The 20,348-nt window shown below is 46.5% G+C and overlaps 1 protein-coding gene across 3 annotated transcripts in view; it reads right to left on the reverse strand.

The window, feature by feature from the left end:
* Window positions 1-515: 515 nt before the first annotated feature.
* The window catches only part of ATP9A (ATPase phospholipid transporting 9A (putative)), a 148,638-nt gene continuing 128,805 nt past the window's right edge, over window positions 516-20,348 (reverse strand). For 2 of the 3 annotated variants that reach the window (XM_064276221.1, XM_064276222.1), the window contains exons 23-28: window positions 17,195-17,350; window positions 13,671-13,735; window positions 12,200-12,308; window positions 11,548-11,605; window positions 8,647-8,850; window positions 516-4,931 (exon numbers count right to left, since the gene is read on the reverse strand). In XM_064276221.1, coding sequence (XP_064132291.1) covers window positions 4,795-4,931; window positions 8,647-8,850; window positions 11,548-11,605; window positions 12,200-12,308; window positions 13,671-13,735; window positions 17,195-17,350 — 729 coding nt within the window. In that variant the 3' untranslated portion in view covers window positions 516-4,794. Of the gene's footprint in view, window positions 4,932-8,646; window positions 8,851-11,547; window positions 11,606-12,199; window positions 12,309-13,670; window positions 13,736-17,194; window positions 17,351-20,348 lie in introns of those variants that run through there. The other variant, XM_064276223.1, reaches the window with a different exon arrangement.

The raw sequence follows: 20,348 nt of genomic DNA on the forward strand, positions 1-20,348 counted from the left end.
ACACACTAGCTTATTATACTGCTGGGCCTTTTGGTAACGAAGACAGACTCCTACAAATGCTAAAACAGACCGTGTGCCGACGAAGTGAGGGTTTCTCAATCCCACGGCTTCTGACATTGGGATGGGGTCGTTTGCTGTCGTGGGGGCTGCACTGCAGGGTATTTAGCAGCATCCCTGGCCTCCACCCATTAAATGCCAGCAGCTCCCACCTCCCCCAGTTGTGACAACCAAAACTGTCTCCAAACATTACCACCATGTCCCCTGGTGCACAAAATCACCCCTGGATTAAATCAATAAAACACGGCGCCCCCTGCCCCCTACACACAGCTTTTAACAACTTCTTTCGCCTGAAATTTAAGCTTCTTCCTAAGTCTTCCATAGCTAGATTAAAAAAAAAATCCAAAGGCATCAAAAACTGTATAAATAAACTATTAACTTCAGAAAATATGTTTTCCACCTTTTTTTCCATTTATATCGACCGCTTTTTTAAATTCTGACATGCGTGAAATGGACAACATGCGTGGATTTTTTTTTTTTTTTTTACCAAAATCAAAATGATATTTTTAACTGGGAAAAATGTTATTTACCTTTTATGTACCATGGGATAAGCATGAAATAAAAAGCCCTCCTTTTGACACCAGAATCCACATTTCTGTACAAATTAGAATGATCCTCAAAGGCATAAGTACACAAGCTTTACTGGGCAACAGCATCAGGCCACGCTGGCAAACGATGAAAGAAGAACCGTTCGGAAATACGAAAGATCACATGTGTGTCATCACAGAATCGCGCATTTAAATCATCTGGGAGTGCCTGCTAAATTAAGGCATGCGTACCAGAATTTCCCGCTAATCAAAACACGCTGTCCTGGGGAATATCTGCAATGAGGATTACACATAAAGAGATCTACTAACAAGGACACAGTGGACTCCCATATGCGTATAAAGTTAACCCCACTGCAACAAAATTAATTAGCCACAATTTTTGTTTGCAAAGGCCATGCCCTCCCCCGATCCCCCCAAACACAACATTCACTGACATTGTCCACCCAAACCATGCGGTGACGGAGAAGACAGAGCCCCGCCTGGTAATGCTGCCTTGGCTGAGAAGATGCTATAGTACTCAAGGTGCTAGGATGCTGCTCACGCAGCGTAAGCACTTCAGTTCCACTCAAACACATAATGGATTCTTTTTCCAAGGAGAAATAGACATAATTCATGGCAACATTTCCTAAGAAGTATATATAAACAACAAAAAGCTTTACATTAAAAGAAGGGGGGAAGGGATATAATTGGTTGTATTTACAAAGCTCCTTGTGTATTTTTAAAGCGAACCCAACCTGGGAGTGATGGCATTTTAATGCAACAGAAACCGAGCATTTCTTCAGAAAACTGGAGACGATACCACGCATGCACAGACGCACACAAACGCACAAAAAAGACTAGAGAAAAACGGCTGATCAGCATCTATCGTAAGTAGGATGGCGCACAGGAACATGTAGCCCCACCTAAAATTTGTCAAGGATTTAAAACACTGCCCGGTAAAGCTGTGAGCACCCCCCCAAGTGTACCCCCAGCGCCCCAGTAGAAACCAAACAACATATAAAAACAAAAGTCTGGAGGGGAAAAAACCACATCATTTCAGTGTCCATTTTGAATGAGCACAAAATTCAAACTACATTAAAAAGAACCACTGGTGTGCCTTCAACTCAGCAGAAAACACACTGAGGAAATGTTGGTAAACAGACGATGGTATTTAAGATTACTGCTACAGAAAAGGGGTTTGCTCAAGGGAAGCCGGACTGGGATCTGGGATGTAATAACACCAAAAGCGGGAGAAAGTCAGCAATTGGCCGACCAGTTCCAGGTAGCTGTAAACAGGTGGTTTGCTCCGACTGTAGACTGATGACCGGGTTGTCCTCCTTCTCTTTGTCCAGGCAGCTCAACCATTCTCACCTAGCGCCACAGGCAACATATGCACGCACGCTCTCAAAACTGAACCAAAGCTGTCAGATATAAGACACTACTTAAGATGAAGCAAATCGCTCATTTTCTTAAAGAGGAAGGGAGGAGGTAAAGGAAAAAACCCAAACAGATCCTGCTCCCCCACCCCCCACGACCATCTCCAAAACATACTAAAAAAAAATAATAAAGGCTTTGACTCTGACAGAAGCAAATGGTGCTATCAGAGGGCGGAGGGGAGTTGTTTGTTTTACCTTAAGGAAAAGTGTTTAAGGGGTGTTCACCGTCTGCCTCGTGGCCCTATGATCTCATCTTAAATTTGCTATTGGCAACTGAAGCCCCGTTGAGTCCCAAGGGGAGGAAAAGCTGTCAGTGGTGCCTTGTAAGTTCTTTCTAGATTGTCAGTCAAGAAGACGTCAGCTCAAGGTTTACAAATTCAGGAGTTTCCTGTGAAAGAGCTCCAGTTTTTTTGTCTGTTTGCTTGTTTGTTTTCTCCACACAATCAAGATGACCCACCAACCAAGCAGTGCCCAGATGTTCATGGAGTCTGGTTTGTGCAGGTAACGCTCCAGTACCGTCAGCTGACTTGAGGCTTCTGCCCTTTTTGTTCCCATCCCTGTACTTGAGAAGTGAGGCGTGTGCACGCCTACACACTCAGGGACCACCAGGGGGTGCATCAGCATGCTGCCCACTGCCAGTGTGGTCTGACCACATGGCAGTTTCCACTTTGTTGTCCTTCTTGCCTTTGACTGTCTCCCCCAAAGTGTGGCTGAGAAAAGAGAGCAAGAAGCCTCCTGGATAACACTAACAAGTACCTTCTACTTACATCCAGGTATGGCTTTTCCAGCCCCACTTAGAAACTTGACTCATACAGCAGCTTGATCAAAATCGGAAATTAAGACCAGAGAGACCATCTTCATTCTCTATTATTTGCTGAAAACAACTGGGATTTCTTAACAAGGATTCCATCCTATCTACCTGCAGAAGCCATCACCTATCTGTGAACAAGGCCACGTTCAGTGTTTGTGAACTCAGGGTCTTCTGGTTTTACAGGTCGACTTCCAACAAAACAGACGAGGTTTCAAAAACTTTTAAGCACAACTTTCTCCTCCTCTACTTCTACAACTTCATAAAATCACCCAATGAAGAAGTCAGACTTGTTCAACCTTTCTGAAGTTTCTGGACAAACAGTCTATTTCTAAACAACCATTCATTCAATGCAATAATGTATCTAGTGTGGCAGAAGGGGAAATACTGCAAAACTGCAGAGTATTAAAACACAGTAGAAGTGATGTCAACAGCCAATTTATCATGCCCTACAGCTTACTGACATTCTAGTAAGTTCTAGCAGTCCAAGAAAAAAATACATGAGTGTATCAGGAGTGCTCCACAGGCAAGGGCTGTCTGCTGCTCATTTCCCCAGTTCGCCATGCCTGGTTTGCCCGAGGGCACTGGGAATTGGCAACAAGAAGTATCATCTGACGGGCCGAAGGGTATGCACGAGCCCAAGATATCAACCACATTCAACTTGGGAAGGTCCACTAATTTCATCTTTATTGCCTGCACACGTGGCTTTTGCAAGAAGTGCCTTGAAAACCCAAGAATGCCTTGCCCTTCCACGTCCAATGCTCCCCAACTGCCTTCTTCCCCTGAAACAAGAAGCCACAGCTTGATAGGAAACACACACGCATGTCCTCCATCCTGCTGGGGGAGGAACCTTTACTACTGGCTGCCTTTCAGCAAGTCCCCCTGGAAATGTGTCCGCTGCGGAGCACAGCCCAGATCCCTTAGCCGCAGCTGCAGCCTCCTCCCTGCAGGGCTCCTTGCTTTAAGCTGCCACCAATGAAGGGCAACACTGCAAGATGTTTTTGCCTTCGTCAGCTCATGCTCAGTAATTCCTCCTAACAGGAAACAGATTTCTGCAGCGGTGAAGAGCCCCGGCTCCCTGACCTTTCCGCTCTGGACTCTGAGGATCTGAGTCACATCTGCCATGTTGTCTAAAGAATTAGTTGAGTCTCTTATCACACTGTCGACACATTTAGGGGCCGCTCAGTGGCGTGTTTCCTGCTAAAACAACTCTGCTGAAAACGCTGGAGGGTTGTCCTCTGATAGCCACTGACTTGTTAATTGCTACCAGGTCCTAACAAAGTAAGATAACACCTTTGAAATTTTTTTACGAGGTGGCAGGTGAAGTTACTGCAAGCTCTGGAGATGCTGAGCCAATCAAAGATAACGTAGTGGATTTCCGGCAAGCTCTCTCCCTCTCCTCTCCATGACCATTTTTTTTTTACAAAGTCTTATTTCTAAGAATTTAATGTTGTTTAAATACGTTAGGGCCCCCATACAGAGACTATGTGGCAATTCCAAATTGAGAATGTTGCCTGTGTAACTTTTTATCAAATGCCACTGTCTTCCTGCAAACATAAACCAAGAGCTTTGCATTTCTCTGAAACAGTTGAGAGAAAGACATAAAGAATGCACACATATTAGGACCGTTAAAAAAAAAAAAAAACCCTTCTTCCTCGAGACAGAAGCTTGATCACATGACAACAAAATTCAAGTCTTTAGGAAGCTTGCCCAGTGACCCATATAACTCTGTCGGCTGAGCCATCAGCTTGAACTTATTCACATTCATTCAAACATGAATAAACAGGGGCAACACAGGTCTGCAGGCACCTGTGGGAAGCTCCCTCCTGTTTATTCAGCATTAGGTCAAGGCAGAGCTGTGAAGATTCTTGACATCAAAACTGCACGCATTAACAATTCCTGCACAATCCATAGGTGGCGCTAGTGTCGACGGCACTTGAACTCTGTCCATCAGGAGAGCGCAGACCTAAGACGTGAGCTTCGAGTAGCTGGGGGGAGAGAACCGCCTCCGCAGGTACTTGAGGACGTAGAGGGGGAGGCAGCTGACCAGAGTGATAACGGAGACTTTCCACAAGAAGGACAAGGTAGCGATGAAGTACACATCTGGGAGGAAACAGAAGACAGCAGTGAGCTGGCGGCAATGATCCGCAAGGCGCGTGCTGCCAGAAAGTCATCACAGCTATCAAAAGGAAAGTGTTTCCTGTCACAGGCACGCTGCTCCCAGCATTCCCTCCTCTCCTCCACTCCAAGTCTGCCATGGATTTGGCACGGGCTAACAGTACCTACTGAGGACACGGGTGGTTCAGTGGTAGCGTCCTTGCCTTCCATGTGGGAGACCCGGGTTCAATTCCCGGCCAATGCAACTCGTGCACGGCCCCCACCCATCTGTTGGTGGAAGCTTGCATGTTGCTATGATGCTGGACAGGTTTCAGCAGAACTTTCAGACTAAGATGGACTAGGGAGAAAGGCCTGGCCATCTACTTCTGAAAATCAGCCAGGGAAAACTCCACGGATCGCTAACAATCCAATCCACAACTGGTCATGTGGATGGCGCAGGACTGGGCAGTGTTTCGTGCTGTTGTGTTGTGCGTGGGGTTGCCATGAGTCGAGGGCCAATGCGGTGGCATCTAACAACACTAGATCCTAGAGGCTGGCGGCTTGACTGCTCTCTCTAACCTGCTTCTGTAGCTTCCTGATAGTCAGTGAAATGCTCTTTTCAACAACTAGGAAAGCGAAACTAGGGGGCAAAAAAATTCCTCCAGGTGTTTTTGATTTGGAATCTGGCAGTTGGAGTTTCTTTCCCTAGTTAACTGGCTGCTGCAGAGTGGAAAGTGACATTCCCACGCACATTTCTGCTTCCCAGTGACTTTCTCCCCTTGTCCCTGTCATGCCGTCTCAGAAAGCCACGGACGGATCTATGGCATGGATCAAAGCAGGCTGAGATGCCCTTGTCAGAGACAAGCTGTACCTCGGGGGCTTCAAACTAAGCCAGCCAGTGCTCACTCCCTTCTCCTCCGCTGCAGCAAGTGTGAGCCCTGGCAGCCAGGAGGCTTCACAAGAGATGAGTGACACCTTGTGGTTTTCAGCAGTATGCAGAGAAGGTGCCGGAGGAAACACCTTCCCACGTCCTAAGCACCGGGATGGCGTGTCCCAGCAGGGCACAGCTGGGAAAAGGCAGCTGGCATTTCCTGGGCACTTACTAAGTGCCCCAACCAAGGCTCCACCCACCTTGCAGAACCCCCCACATGCCTCTCCCTCAACCTCATTGTGACTGGTGCATGTCTAAGGCGGCCATTGCTTCCTGAGGGCAGAGACCATGTCTCTAAGCTCTGTGATCCCTCAGCCCCAAGCCCCGAGCACACAATGGGTGCTCAGGAAACCCATTCTAAGAGATTTCTGAGACAAGTATGAAACTGTTCTAGAACTTCATTTTTCATAGGAGGCACCCTTTACTAGAACCTTCTTTGGACCCCTGGTGGCACAGTGGTTTAAGAGTTCAGCTGCTGATCAAAAGGTCAGTGGTTGGAATCCACCAGCCGCTCCTTGGAAACCCTATGAGGCAGTTCTACTCTGTCCTACTGGGTCGCTATGAGTTGGAATCGGCTCTTTAAGAGCTTTCGAAGCTGATAAAAAGAGACATGGTAAGGCAGGGTGTCTCAACCATTTTTGATTACTACCCCCCCCCCTTTTTTTTTTTACCCCTGTAGGAGCCTTTTTTGAATAATTTTTTTTTTCCTAATTGACCATGAAATTTTACTGCCACGGCTATACTGTCTATGTACTACACGGATACCTGCAGTTTATACATAAAAGGGGTAAGGTTTGTTCGGCCCCCCAAGAACCAAGTGGTTAAAAGCTCTGCTTCTAACCAAAAGGTCAGCAGTTCAAATCCACCAGCCACTCCTTGGAAACCCTCTGGGAGCAGTTCTACTCTGTCCTATAGGTCACTATGAGTTGGAATCCACTTGATAGCAACAGGTTTGGTTATTTGGCAGGGGGAGGGGGGGTGACATCACTCCCACTGAGAACACCTGTGAGAAAGAAACAGGTCCAGCAACTCTGTTACACCACAGCCCCTGCTAGGGAACCCAGCCCCCTGCTGCCTTCCAACGTGGTAGGGAGGGAAAAGGGTCGTATAACTGAAATCTCCCCCCAGAGGGAGCCTTCCTGCAATCATGAGCAGAGATGAGCATCTTAGGAGGCAAGCAGCCTCAGAGCTAAGTTCTTTCTGCATGTAAGGAGTTAGAATTGAGAGAACTCACCCCGAGGGCATTTTGTTTTGTTTTCGATAACACAGACAGAAGCTTAAAAATACCTCAATAGAAAAGGAGAGCAGTGTATTAGGCTTTGCAAAAATAAAGGGGGCTACCTACCGCCTCTGAGTTGGGCTTTACAGATGAAAGCAGCCAGTGACTTCATCTTTATTCTACAGCAGGGATTAGCAAACTACAACCCACAGGCCAAACCTGGCCCATTGCCTATTTCTGTAAATAAAGTTTTACTGGAACACACACGCGCGCGCACACACACACACACAAAATCAGCCAGTCAAGACACAACAATTGGTCTCTACTCACCGTGAACAACAGAGGAAGAAGGAGAGTCAGGAACAGGAGAAGGATATGGAATGTCTGGCTAATTGGCTCCATAAATAACTGCTGCCTTTGCCACGAGACTAAAAGAACTGAGTGGTGCCTGGCTACCATTACTGAACATTTTAATCAAAGATGCTATAGAAGAATCCTGATCAAAAGGGGGAAAATGTACAATAGAATTTAAAATATTCATGAACTTCAGACTTTCTGGAGCCATGAAGGCTGGATGAGCCTCTGTAACTACTGCCCTGAGATAATCTTTAACCCTTAAATCAAAAATATTCTCTGAAATCTTCTTAAAACCAAACAATAGTTTGTTTAGCTAACTAGTAAAAAATGTCTGCCTTGAACATGATGCTGTTTTCAGAACTATCTACAAAGGATCAAACTGACAACAGCAACTCGAAAGGTAAATAAGAACCTTAGAGGGCAGTGAGTTTATGTTTAACAGGAGGAACAACTCAGAAAAGGAGGGTGAGAATGGTTGCACGACTCAAAGAATGTAATCAATGTCACTGAATTGTATATGAACGAACTGTCAAATTGGAGTATGTTTTGCTGTGATTATTCTCAACAAGAACAGCAACAACAAAAAACTCCACAGATTGACACAGTGGCTGCAACAATGGGCTCAAACACAGCAACGATTGTGAGGATGGCACAGGGCCAGGCAGTGTTTTGTTCTGTTGTACGTGGGGTCGTTATGAGTTGGAACTGACTCAATGGCACCTAAGAACAACAACATGGGTCACAATGGTCCAATCCACAACTGATCACTGGGATGGTACACGAGCAAGCAGCGTTTCGTTTCATCGTGCAAGGGGTTGCCATGAGTTGGGGGCTAACTTTGATGGCAGCTAACAACAGCAACTGGACTATCATTTATTCTAAAGTAGGACCTGGATGCTCATTATCTCCAGGGTTCTACTAAGCCTAGCTCCGAGGTTCCTGGGAAACCCAACAGATACTTGCTGAATTAAACAGAACTCCCTTCTAAGCCAATTAGCTTTCTGTGTCTCTGTACTGAGATCATGCCCTACAGCCTCAATTCCAGGTGGCTGATTCACAACCGTCACTTGTCCCTCAGGGACGCCACTAAGGAAACTTGGGCAGCTCAGTGTAAAGGACCACTGGACAAGGAGTCCAGGACACACATGCTTGGGGCGCCATGTTCCCCCACAGGGGGGCCCTGGCCGACTGGCTTTACGTGGGCGGAGTCTTACCTATGAACTCGTGTAAGAAGACCAGGGAGGCGATGTAGCAGGCCAGGCTGAGCAGCTCGGCCACCGTCATGAGCCAGTGCCAGGTCTGGATAGTCAGTGCCACCATCAGTAGCTCCGTGAGGATCAGCGACGTGAAGGAGATGGCCACAATGTGCACAAACTCTGACTCGAACAGCAGCAGTGCCCCGTACATGATGGTGCTCCCTGGGAATGCCAGAGACAAGACCAGGTGGGCAGAGGTGGGCACACTGCACACGGCCCTCTGTTGGACGTGAATTCCATGCACACGCTGCCACCAAATGTTCACTTTGCTCACTTACATTTGACTTCTTTTTTTCACTTAGACACAAAAGGCCTCCCTTGTTAAAAGAGGCTAACAAGCGGTGCTTTGTAGGTGTTTCAAGGAGACACATCCCATTGTTGCTCTTCTGTTTTCCCCCCGACCTCCGTTATGGGCTGAATTGTGACCCTCAAAAGGATCTGCTTAAGTCCTAACCCCTGTGCCTGGGAACATGACCCTGTTTGGAAATAGGATCTTTGAAGATGCTATCAGGGTAACATCAGGTCACACTAGAGTGGGGTGGGCCTTAACCCTGTCTGAGTGGGTCCTTGTAAAAGACAAGAAGAGACGCAGACAGGGAGGCAGAGGAAGGAAGGACACCAGGTAATGCTGCAGCTTCCAGCCAAGGAACACTTGGAGCTGCCAGAAGCTGGGAGAGAGGCACGCAGCAGTTTCTCTCTCAAAGCCCCAAGGACGCATCAACACGGCCAATCCACTGGTCTGGACTTTGAGCCCCCAGAGCTGTGAGACAATAAATTTGTTTTAAAGCCATCCACTTTGTGGTATTCTGTTACAGCAGCACTAGAGACTAAGACAACCTTGTGTGATAAATAATCTACGACTAAGGAGAAAGAGAAAGGCGGACAGGGAGAGAGGCAGAGAAAGTAGCTGGAGTTGATGGAACAGGAAACAATATTAAGTATACTGTTTAAAACTGTAAGGGTAACCCAGGTGAAATTAAAAGGATCATAGGCCTATACTGAGGAGAGGATGGAAAGGGGAGAGTGTAGATGATTTTCCACCTGACCTAGCAGGAACTGAATTGATAACGTCTCATGTTGGAGCCCTGGTGGCACAGCAGTTAAGAGCTCGGCAGCTAACCCAACGCGTCGGCAGTTCAAATCCACCAGCCACTCCTTGGAAACCCTATGTTGTACTCTGTCCTATACGGTCGCCATGAATCGGAATTGACTTGACAGCAATGGGTTTGGGTTTTTTTGCGGGGGGCGGGGGAGTGGTTTCATGTTGGTTAAAACACTGGCAACATGAGAATATGACTTAATAGAGGCAGCCAGGAAACTCTGGAAACAAAACTCTCAGCGTGACTGCCCCTTGGAAACAGGGTTGAGGATGGAGAAAGGCAGGATGGAGGACCACTGCTTGTTATTATAAACCTTCTGTAGGGTTTGCTTTTCCAACCAGGTCAATGAATTACACTTTGATATATCTCTTAAAAATACCTCCCTGCCCCCAATTTTTTTTTTTAACAAGAATTTAACTCCCTGCCAACAACTTCGCTGGTATCTAAACCCTTTCACTGTACCTCCCATCAGTAAGAAACATTAAGACTAAGCCCCAAATATAAATACATTTCTGTGTAAATCATATATACACGTGCCTGTGCAGATACAGATAGATCTTAGGACCGCTGTAAAAATACATTATGTGCATTGTAAAACAGACACAGAAACGGAAATTCTAAAAAGAGTGAAGAAAAAATAAATATAAACAGAGGTTTTGCTATTTTGTTTTCCAATAGGTGGTCTTACAAGCCTCCTGCAGCCTATGGGACCCATACCTGGAGACTCTGAAATAAACATATGTTTCTCGTGGAGTCCCTGGGTGGCGCAAATTGTTAAGCCCTCAATTGCTAACTAAAAGGTTGGCAGTTCAAACCCACCCAGGGGCACTTCAGAAGAAAGGCCTGATGACCTACTTCCGAAAAGTCACAGCCTTGAAAACCCTATGGAACGCAGTGCTACTCTGACACACGTGGGGTGAACAATGACAAATATATATATGTATATGTGTGCGTATACGTGTGTGTGTATAAATACACACACATAAACATATACGTGACCCATGGCCGTTAAGTCAACTGACTCACAGCAACCCATAGGCAGGGACAGATTAACCAGTAAGCACAGCGTAATTATGCTTCCTTGCTAATGTGTAGTGCATAATTTCACATGAGTTTCACCACATCTTTCCGTATGTATATATATCTCAAGAGCTCTGGTAGCACAGTGGTTAAAGTGCTCAGCTGCCAACATAAAGGTCAGCAGTTTGAACCCACCAGCCACTCAGTGGGAGACAGATGTGGCAGTCTGCTTCTGTAAAGACGTACACCTTCGGAAACACTATAGGGTGGTTCTCCTCTGTCCTACAGGGTTGCTATGAGTCAGAATCAACTTGAATGCAGTGGGTTTGGTTTGGTGGTGTGTGTGTGTGTATACACATATATATATATACACACATGTATGTATGCATGTGTGTTTTTCAAAAACTACAACTTGACCTTACTCTGCATAAGAAAATCCCCAAAACGAACTACTCTGTGTAACATGGATTGAACCCCGCAGCAGTTTCCATAGGTGTTGGTTATATTTCTCTGACTTTACTATCTCATTAAACACACAGCACTCCCTCCCATATCGACTCTCCCCATGCTTAATGTTCAGTCTTCCAATGGGCCGAGCAGGATCTCCCCCGGGCACATAAGTCACTACCATTTTAGGATTCTGGTCCTTCTCCTTCCTGCTGTACAGACAGAAAGGGACCCCCTGGGGTCAGGTCAGCACCAGAGCGCAAGGAAGACAGGCAGCCCGGCCCGGCCTTACCTTGGTAGATGCTAATCAACACCCATATTGAGAACGTCTTGTAGGACAGAGGCCGTCCCTAAGTGAGAGACAGAGAGAGCAGAGTAGGTTAGGGTTCGCTGTTCACCTGCTGCACCCCCTGCCTTCCAGGTACTCTTCTACTCACTAGATAAGGAAACCTGCCTGCTTTCATCAAAAAAGTGAAAAAAAATTTTTTAATTAAAAAAAAATTTTTAAAGTGGTTTATAAATATCTCAATACATTAGAAAGACTATGTTTTTTAAGAGCACTGATATTAGACCCCCTGAAGACAAAAAATGAAATTATACACACACGCACACACACACGCCCCACAAGAACACTGCTAGGGGACATGAGCTGCAGCTGCAAAACGAGACTGTCAGGGGCTTTTTCTAAGCTGGCTGTTTATTTCATGGTTACCTGTCACTGTGCTGTTTACTGTGCTTTACATGCACACGGATTACTTCCTGAAGTAAAATGTATAAACTCCCACTCCTTCCCCCAAAAGGAAGAAACCCATTAAGTGTCAAGTGTGGTCAAATCAGATATGGAGGGTCTATGTGAAATAGATTAAAGAGAGAGAAGGAGGAAGGGAGAGAAGAAAGCTGGAACGGAGGGAGGAGGGAGGGGATGAAGGCAGGGCTCGGTGAACCTTGAGGAGGTCTTTGTAGAGCTCGGGATACAGCATTGCAACTTCGGACTTGACATCCTTGTCCAGGACCAGAGAAAATACGGGAAACATGGTGTAGATCGTGGAGTACCTAGGAGGGACAATCACCACAGGTCAGACCCAGCCAGTACCCAGCGTGGTACCCAAGACTCCAGAGCCCGATCTCCATTCGTTTGTTCACTCCCTCACTCATTCACCCATTCATTTAACAGTTCTTTAGTGAGTGTCTATTATGTGTCAGGGCCTATTTTAAGCACTGGAGATTCAAGGTGAAAAACAGACAAAAATTTCTGCCTTCAGGGAGCATCAATAAACAAATAAGGAAAATACATCGTGTTAGAGGTACATGCTCAGGAGGAAAAATAAAGGAAAAGAGGAAATAAGATGTGGGGAGTCGTGTGTGCAATTGCAGAGAGGCCGGCCGAGGAGGGCTCACTGAGGTGACATTTGAGTACACACCCAGTGAGGGGTGAGTCCTGCCAGTAACTGGAAGGCCCGGAGGTTTCTTTCCTATCTGAGGAACAGTGAGGAGGCCAGTGCACCTGGAGCTGAGGGGGCGGGGTTGAGAGGGGAGAATATGAGCGCGGGGTGGAGGGGCGTGAACATGGCTCAGGTATCCCGGCTGTACCCTGCAGGTCCTTTTACTCCTCCTGGATCTGCCAAGAGGACAGTCCATTTTCCCACTGAGAAGCGGGCAGAATTCCAGCACTCACTTTCAAAATAAACCAACAGGCCCAGCACAGTAAGGCGGACAGTAAACTTATAAGACCCTTATGAGGCCAGCCTGCCTTTCTGCATTCTCTGCCTCTTCACCTCCAAGAGTGGCCCCTGTGGGCATCTCCATAGGGCACCTGGTAGCCAGACCCACCTACCTGGGTAACTCACAGACTGTGCACACTCTTTGAAAGGTCACAAGGAACACCATGAAATTCCAGGAGAGGAACAGGGTGGTTCTGGTGCCAGCGAGTATCTAGTGACACCTCTCCACGGGACCAGTGGCATGCAGGGTCAAACTCTACTGCCTGCATATCCCCCCAAGAGAAGGATGTGGCCCTCCTTAGACAGCCAACAACCGGAAGTTCTGCCGGGGTTGGCGACAGTAGGGAGGACTGTTTTCAGGTCCCCCTTTCATTATCCTCCTAAGGCCCCAATGAAAGTGCTAAGTCTGTGACCCTCTGCGTTTTTTGTCAATGAGCTGATACCCTCAAACTCTAGTGGGCAAAGGTTTATTATTACCAGGTACAAATGCAAAGTGCTTCCTCAATCTGGCAAAGGGCTTAACAGTTAAGAGTTTAATTCAAGGAGGGTCTAAATGGCATGGGTGGGCCTGCCTGGACCCAGGAATCCAAGGCCACTTGGGGACTGACAAGTCTCTACACAATGTTTCTTCTCTCTTCTGTGGCATATTTAGGAGGTTTCATAAAAAATTAATCCCTTGCCTGGATTTCCTTACCCAATGATGAGGAACCCTTGATAGAGGGGAACGGACGCAAAGTAAAACACGGACGAGAAGACAGCCTATGCCGAAAAGAAAGGAAGATGTCACTGAAAATCATCACAAGTGGAAAAAAACAAATCATCGTATGTTCTGTACGACAAAAACTATACCTACCACTTACATAGCACTCTATATGGTTGCTATGAGCTGGACTCAGCTCAACAGTAATGGCTTTTACTGTATGTCTGGCACTGTCATACTTTATCTGCTCATTTAATTTTTGTAACGCATTGGGTAAATCTGCTGCAAAGGACCTCTTTAAATTGTTGAAGAACCCAGGAAGTCAAGCTCCAGAGCCCACTCTCACTCAGCCCCTTCGTGAGCATTTATTAAACTCCATGTGCTGGACACGGAGACGCTTTGTATGTGATCTCAGTGGATCACAAGGTCAACCCAAGAGATCGAGTCTTAATGTCACCCACAGGTTACAGAAGGGTGAGCTGAGAGGCAAAGAGCACCGCTGGGACTCCAGCCCAGCTCCGTCCCTAGAGCCACACTCCCAACCACTTGGAACCACCACCTCCCCAGACGTGCATCCCGATAAGTAAGCCGGCATGTACGTGGTGCAAACTTGGAAAAATCTCCTCCAAGGTTTCTACACCAGCTACCTTGGAGGGTGGGGTTGCAGACAGCACATCACTTCTTTTATTACACAGTCTAGTGCTTTTAGAAAATTTTACAAAGCACGTTACGTGTTACTTTTGCAATTAGAAGCAATAAAGGTAGTTACAGACCCTTACTGAAATCCGTCTGCTTCCTGATTTGGAAAATGTTACCTACCGGCAGTGAAAAATAAGCTGGGGAGCTAAAATCAGGCTCGATGCTCTGGTTAGCCCTTCTCTGGAAGAAGAAGGGTGGTTTCCAAAGCTAATACTTATTAGTATGAAACCAAAGGGAGGCCAGCGACAACCACTGCCCAAAGGCTTTTTTAAAACCAAGCATGGAAAGGCTGGGCTGTCTTAGTGATTAGGAACAGCTTCTTCCCAGAGAGGTCTCCTGCCACCTACTCTGGGGCAACAGAGGGGGCACGTGGCACTCAGGTGCCACAGAGAGCCACAGCCATGGTATACAGCACCCTGCCCCCCAACCCCAGTCACAATGTGAGGACCACAGCATCAGGAAAGTCACCTTTTAAATGACTCCTAACCCCAGGAAGGGCTGCCACATAGGAAGGATCACTTTGTTGCAAAAATGCCAAGAATCTGGTGTGTATTTTGCAGATCAACCTCAGGAGCCTCTTTCTCCAAGGAGGTCGTGCTGACCATGCAGCCTTGTCTGCAAAGTGTACCGGGGACAATGAAAACACTGTGTCTGTGTCTTCAACAACACAGCACCAAGGGGTAGCCCTAACTGGGGGTGGAGCGCAGCCGGCCACTTTCAACACAGCGGACAAGGATTAGAGCCAAGGAACAACCAACTCCTCATCCTGGAACTTCTAAAAAAATTCATGCTCATGGTAACACGTGGGCATGGTGGAAGTCAGCTCGCCCAATCGGGGATTATTAAAACATAGCATTACCCAGCTCCACCAATGAGTTAGCATAACTGAAGTACTGAAGTGGTCACATGAACAAACAGCTGTTTGGGTTTAGATCATCTTGATGAAAATCACTTGAAGGGCTCCTCCACTCCCAAATACCATAGATATTTAAAACATAAAACCACCCGCAAAAAGCATGGGGAGCCGGGAAGGTTGGATTCGTATGTGGCTCCAACTGGGCCACCTGCCTCACATTGAAAGGCCTTCCATATATGAGTAAACACCTCTCCTACAAATTACAACGTCACCTTCTGTTTACACTTGACCCTGTTTCGCTTTAATGATGGCAAGGATGCCTTTGGTTTGCCTGGTCCCTGGTGGCCATCAAACTCTGGCACGTTCATGATCTGATCTCCACAGAGCAGACTATGTGTGAGTGGGCAAGGCAGGTTTTGTCATCCCCATTTTACAGGTGGAAAGACTGAGGCCCAGAGGAGTAAAGCGACTTGCTCAGGGTCTCATCGCTACTTAGTGGTATGATCAAGAGGAGATGTGGATTCTACGATCTATCACACCTATGTTCTTGCCATGTAATGGCAAGTACTTTCACCTAAATGCCCAAGGTAGAAAACCTGTCAATAGCTTTTCGGTACCCTCAATGTCTTCTTCCCCTCCTTCTGGCCTTGGCCCTAGTACATAGTCAATGGCTCCAGCCTGATAACAGATTTTGAAGGAGTTGGCAAGAGGGAAGGTGGGAAAATACCTTATACTCTCTACAGTCTTTTGTGAAAAAGCAAGATGTTGGTCCCCAAGGGCACTAGCAGTCATGAGAACTAAGCTCAACTTCCAGGCGGGCTCTGCTGGTATGGCAGATGGCAGAACTGTGACACCAAGACAACCTCTGTGCCATCTCCTACACGGCCCAGATCTAAGAACTACCCTGCCTGTGGAGGTGGCCTTGGCCCCTCTGTATCATGGGCATTCAAGGAGGAGACCCTGAAGAAGAGTGCTGGCTTTGGGATCCACCTGCCTGCATACAGCAAATCCCTATAGGACACTGGACACATTTCTCAACCATGCTGAGACTCAGTCACCACATCTGTAAAACGGGAACAACAACAGTACATACTGGCTCAGGCTATCATGAGCATTCTACGAGACACTGCAGTGGGAACACTTAGCCTGATGCCCAGGGCATAGTAAATACTCAAGAAAAGTCAGTTCTTCTTTTCTGGTTGTTCTCTGCTGGCCTTAGCCTTGGCAAGTGGAAAAATCAGGGCCAGAGTATTCATTCAGCATTTAGTTCTGTGTCTTTCCCTCCGGCAAACCAGTGGACTCGCCCTAAATAGAACAATACATGTTCGACCCACCATGTGCTGGGTACTGGACGGACACCACTGCCAATGCTCGCATCCACTCCACAAGGCAAGGATGTTTAGCAGTACTTAATGGAGTAGCTTGGGGCACCAAGCAATTATGTGACTTGCCCAAGGTCTACCAGCTAGAAAGTGGCCAGGTGGGAACTTAAACCAGCTCGGTGGTGGCAACAGCTGCAAAGCATAGTCTAACTCCCAGGCTCTTTCCATAACTGCGTACCTATGTACCTCTGGGCAAAGGTGCCAGCCGCCCACCCACCTGCGTGGTGTAGCCATAGGCCCCTGTGCAAAAGTACAGGCTGTCCACCCACCTGCGTGATGCAGTCACGTGTACCTGTACAAAGACACCAGCTGCCCAGCCACCTGCGTGATGCAGTCACGTGTACCTGTACAAAGACACCAGCTGCCCACCCACCTGCGTGATGCAGTCACGTGTACCTGTACAAAGACACCAGCTGCCCACCCACCTGCGTGATGCAGTCACGTGTACCTGTATGAAGGTGCAGGCTGCCCACCCACCTGCGTGATGCAGTCACGTGTACCTGTATGAAGGTGCAGGCTGCCCACCCACCTGCGTGTTGCAGTCACGTGTACCTGTACAAAGGTGCCGGCTGCCCACCCACCTGCATGGTGCTGATACAGAGGCTCCTGTGGATCACGAACTGGCTGAGGGCAGCTGACCGTTTGTAGCTGTTCCGGCCATGCACCATGAGTAACCGGCCAAGATGCTTAAACTGAGTGATGGAGAAATCGGCAGCCAGCGAAGCCTGTTTTCCTTCCTAAAATCCAATGAAATTGGGCACCGTTAGAAGCACAAGAGGTCAGGGTATTTTTTCTGATAAAAAAGCAAGACATTGTAAGGAGATCTTTGAAGAACTTTAATAAAGAGATTCTTTCGTTTCAAGCTATATGAGGTCGGTGGTCCAACTTTAAATTTGATTTAAAAAGAGGAATTCACTTAAATAAAAAACATTCTGATCCACAGAAAGTTATAATTTAGAGGTCAAGGGGATCTAATACTGAACTGTGGGGGTTAGGCCCAACCCATAATCTGTTTCAGATGCAAAGAATCAAAGATGTTGTTGTCGTTCAGGTGCCATCGAGTCAGTTCTGACTCACAACAATCCTACGTACAACAGAACCAAACACTGCCCAGTCTTACACCACCCTCACAATTGTTGTTATGCTTGAACCCATCGTTGCAGCCACTGTGTCAATTCATCTCATTGAGGGTCTTCCTCTCTTTCAGTGACCCTCTACTTTACCAAGCATGATGTCCTTCTCCAGGGACTGGTCCCTCCTGATAACATGTACAAAGTACATGAGACAAAGTCTTGCCATCCTTGCTTCTAAGGAGCATCCTGGCTGCGCTTCTTCCAAGACAGGCAGTCCACAGTATATTCAACATTCTTCACCAACACCATAATTCAAAGGTATCAATTCTTCTTCGTTCTTCCTTATTCACTGTCCGACTTTCACATGCATATGAGGCAACTGAAAATGCCATGGCTTGGGTCAGGGGCCCCTTAATCCTTAAAGTGACATCTTTGCTTTTTAACACTTTAAAGAGGTCTTTAACCCTGGTGGTGTAGTGATTAACTGCTATGGCTGCTAACCAAAGGGTCAGCAGTTCAAATCCACCAGGCGCTCCTTGGAAATTCTATGGGGCAGTTCTGCTCTGTCCTATAGGGTCACTATGAGTCGGAATCGACTCAACGGCACTGGGTTTGGTTTTCTTTTTTTTGGTTTTGCAGTAGATTTGCCCAGTGCAATATGGAGTTTGATTTCTCGACTGCTGCTTCTGGGGCACTGATTGTAACTCCAAGTAAAATGAGATCCTAGACAACTTCAATATTTTCTCCATTTATCACTGTGATGGTTAAGGTTGTGTGTCGGCTTGGCTGGGCCATGATTCTCAGTGGTTTGGTAGTTATGATGAAGTCTGGTAGCTATGTAATGATGTAATCACCACCAAAATGAGATCTGATATAATGTAATCACCTCCATGATGAGATCTGTTATGAGTAGCCAAGCAGCTGAAACGGAGTTTCCTTGGGGGCGTGGCCTGCATCCAATATAGGTGGATTTTCTGACAGAATTCATTAGCTTTTGCTTGCTCTAGATCCTACATCTGGCTCCTGTCCATCTGACCTCAGGTTCTTAGGACTTGGGCTAGCAGCTTATCTGCCGATCTAGGGATTCATCAGCCTCTGCAGCCTGTTAGCCAGAGGCCTGCTGTTTGACCTGCTGATCCTGGGTTTGCCAGCCCCTGCAGCTACATGAGTCAGGAGAAGCCTCCAGGCTAACCCACGGACTTGGGACTTTCCAGCCTCTACAACCACGTGAACCATTTCTTTGATATAAATCTCTCTCTCTATATATATATTTTTTATATATATGTTTACACACTTTACTGGTTTTGCTTCTCTAGAGAACCCAACCTAAGACACTCATGACATTGCTTATTGGTCCAGTTGTGAGGATTTTTGTCTTCTTTATGTTAAAGTGTAATCCATACAGAATGTTGCAGTCTTGATCTTCATCAGTAAGTGCTTCAAGTCCTCTTTACTTTCAGCAAGCAAGATTGTGTCATCTGCATAACACAGGTTGTTAATGAGTCTTCCTGCAATCCTAATGCCGCATTCTTCTTCATATAGTCCAGCTTCTCCGTTATCTCCTCAACATACAGACTGAATAAGCATAGCGGAAGGATACAACCCTGATGCACGCGATTCCTGATTTTAAGCCATGCAGTATCCCCTCATTCTGTTCCAACAACTGTCTCTTGGTCTATACACAGGTTCCTCACAAGCACAATTAAGTGTTCTGGAATTCCCGTTCTTCACAATGTTACCCGTAATTTGTTATGACCCACATAGTTGAATGCCTTTGAGTAGTCGATAAAACACATGAAAACATCTTTCTGGTATTCTCTGCTTTCAGCCAAGATCCATCTGACATCAGCAGTGATATCCCTCATTCCATGTCCTCTTCTGAATCCAGCTTGAATTTCTGGCAGTTCCCTGTCAACATACTGCTGCAACTCCTTTTAAATTTATTCAATGATAGATGTTTTATAACATTTAGTTCTCTTAAGAGTTAAACATAAGAAGGGGGAAACCTGTGGCAATTATTAAATATTAAATGGGACACTCCTGAACATACACAGCTTTCTACACTTGTGTGTGGGTAAAATTTATAGAAGTGGAATTAAATCATGGTGCAGCCATACAATGGAGTTTTCTGACCCTAAAAATTTCACGACAGACACCAATCCCGGGACAATTAGGCACCAAGGCCTCTTGATGTGACCTAATGGGAAGGGCACAAAATACCCAAGTTGTGCAAAATAAAACGCCCACCAAAAACAGACGCAGGGAAGTGTTCTGTGTTAACAAAGACTGAAGAGCTAGGAGGACACAACAATGAAAGCAATTTGTGATCTTTGACTGAAATCTGAATATTAAAAAAGATAAATAAAAGCCATAAAGATGTTCTGAGGAGGACTGGGAAGTTCGACTATGAATAGTATATTTTTGTGCCAATGTTACATGGGGTGGGGAGGTGAAAATGGTGCTTTTTGCTTATGTAGAACGTAGTTGTTCCTAGGAAATCCACCCTAAGGTATTTAGGAGGGAAGTATTTATTATGCCTGCCATTCACTTTCCACTGATTCAGAAAAAGAAACCCTGGTGGCACAGTGGCTAAGAGCAACGGCTCCTAACCAAAAGGTCAGCAGTTTGAATCCATCAGGCGCTCCTTGGAAACCACATGGGG

The sequence above is a fragment of the Loxodonta africana genome, chromosome 24, assembly GCF_030014295.1.
Source record: "Loxodonta africana isolate mLoxAfr1 chromosome 24, mLoxAfr1.hap2, whole genome shotgun sequence".
Lineage (NCBI taxonomy): Eukaryota > Metazoa > Chordata > Mammalia > Proboscidea > Elephantidae > Loxodonta > Loxodonta africana.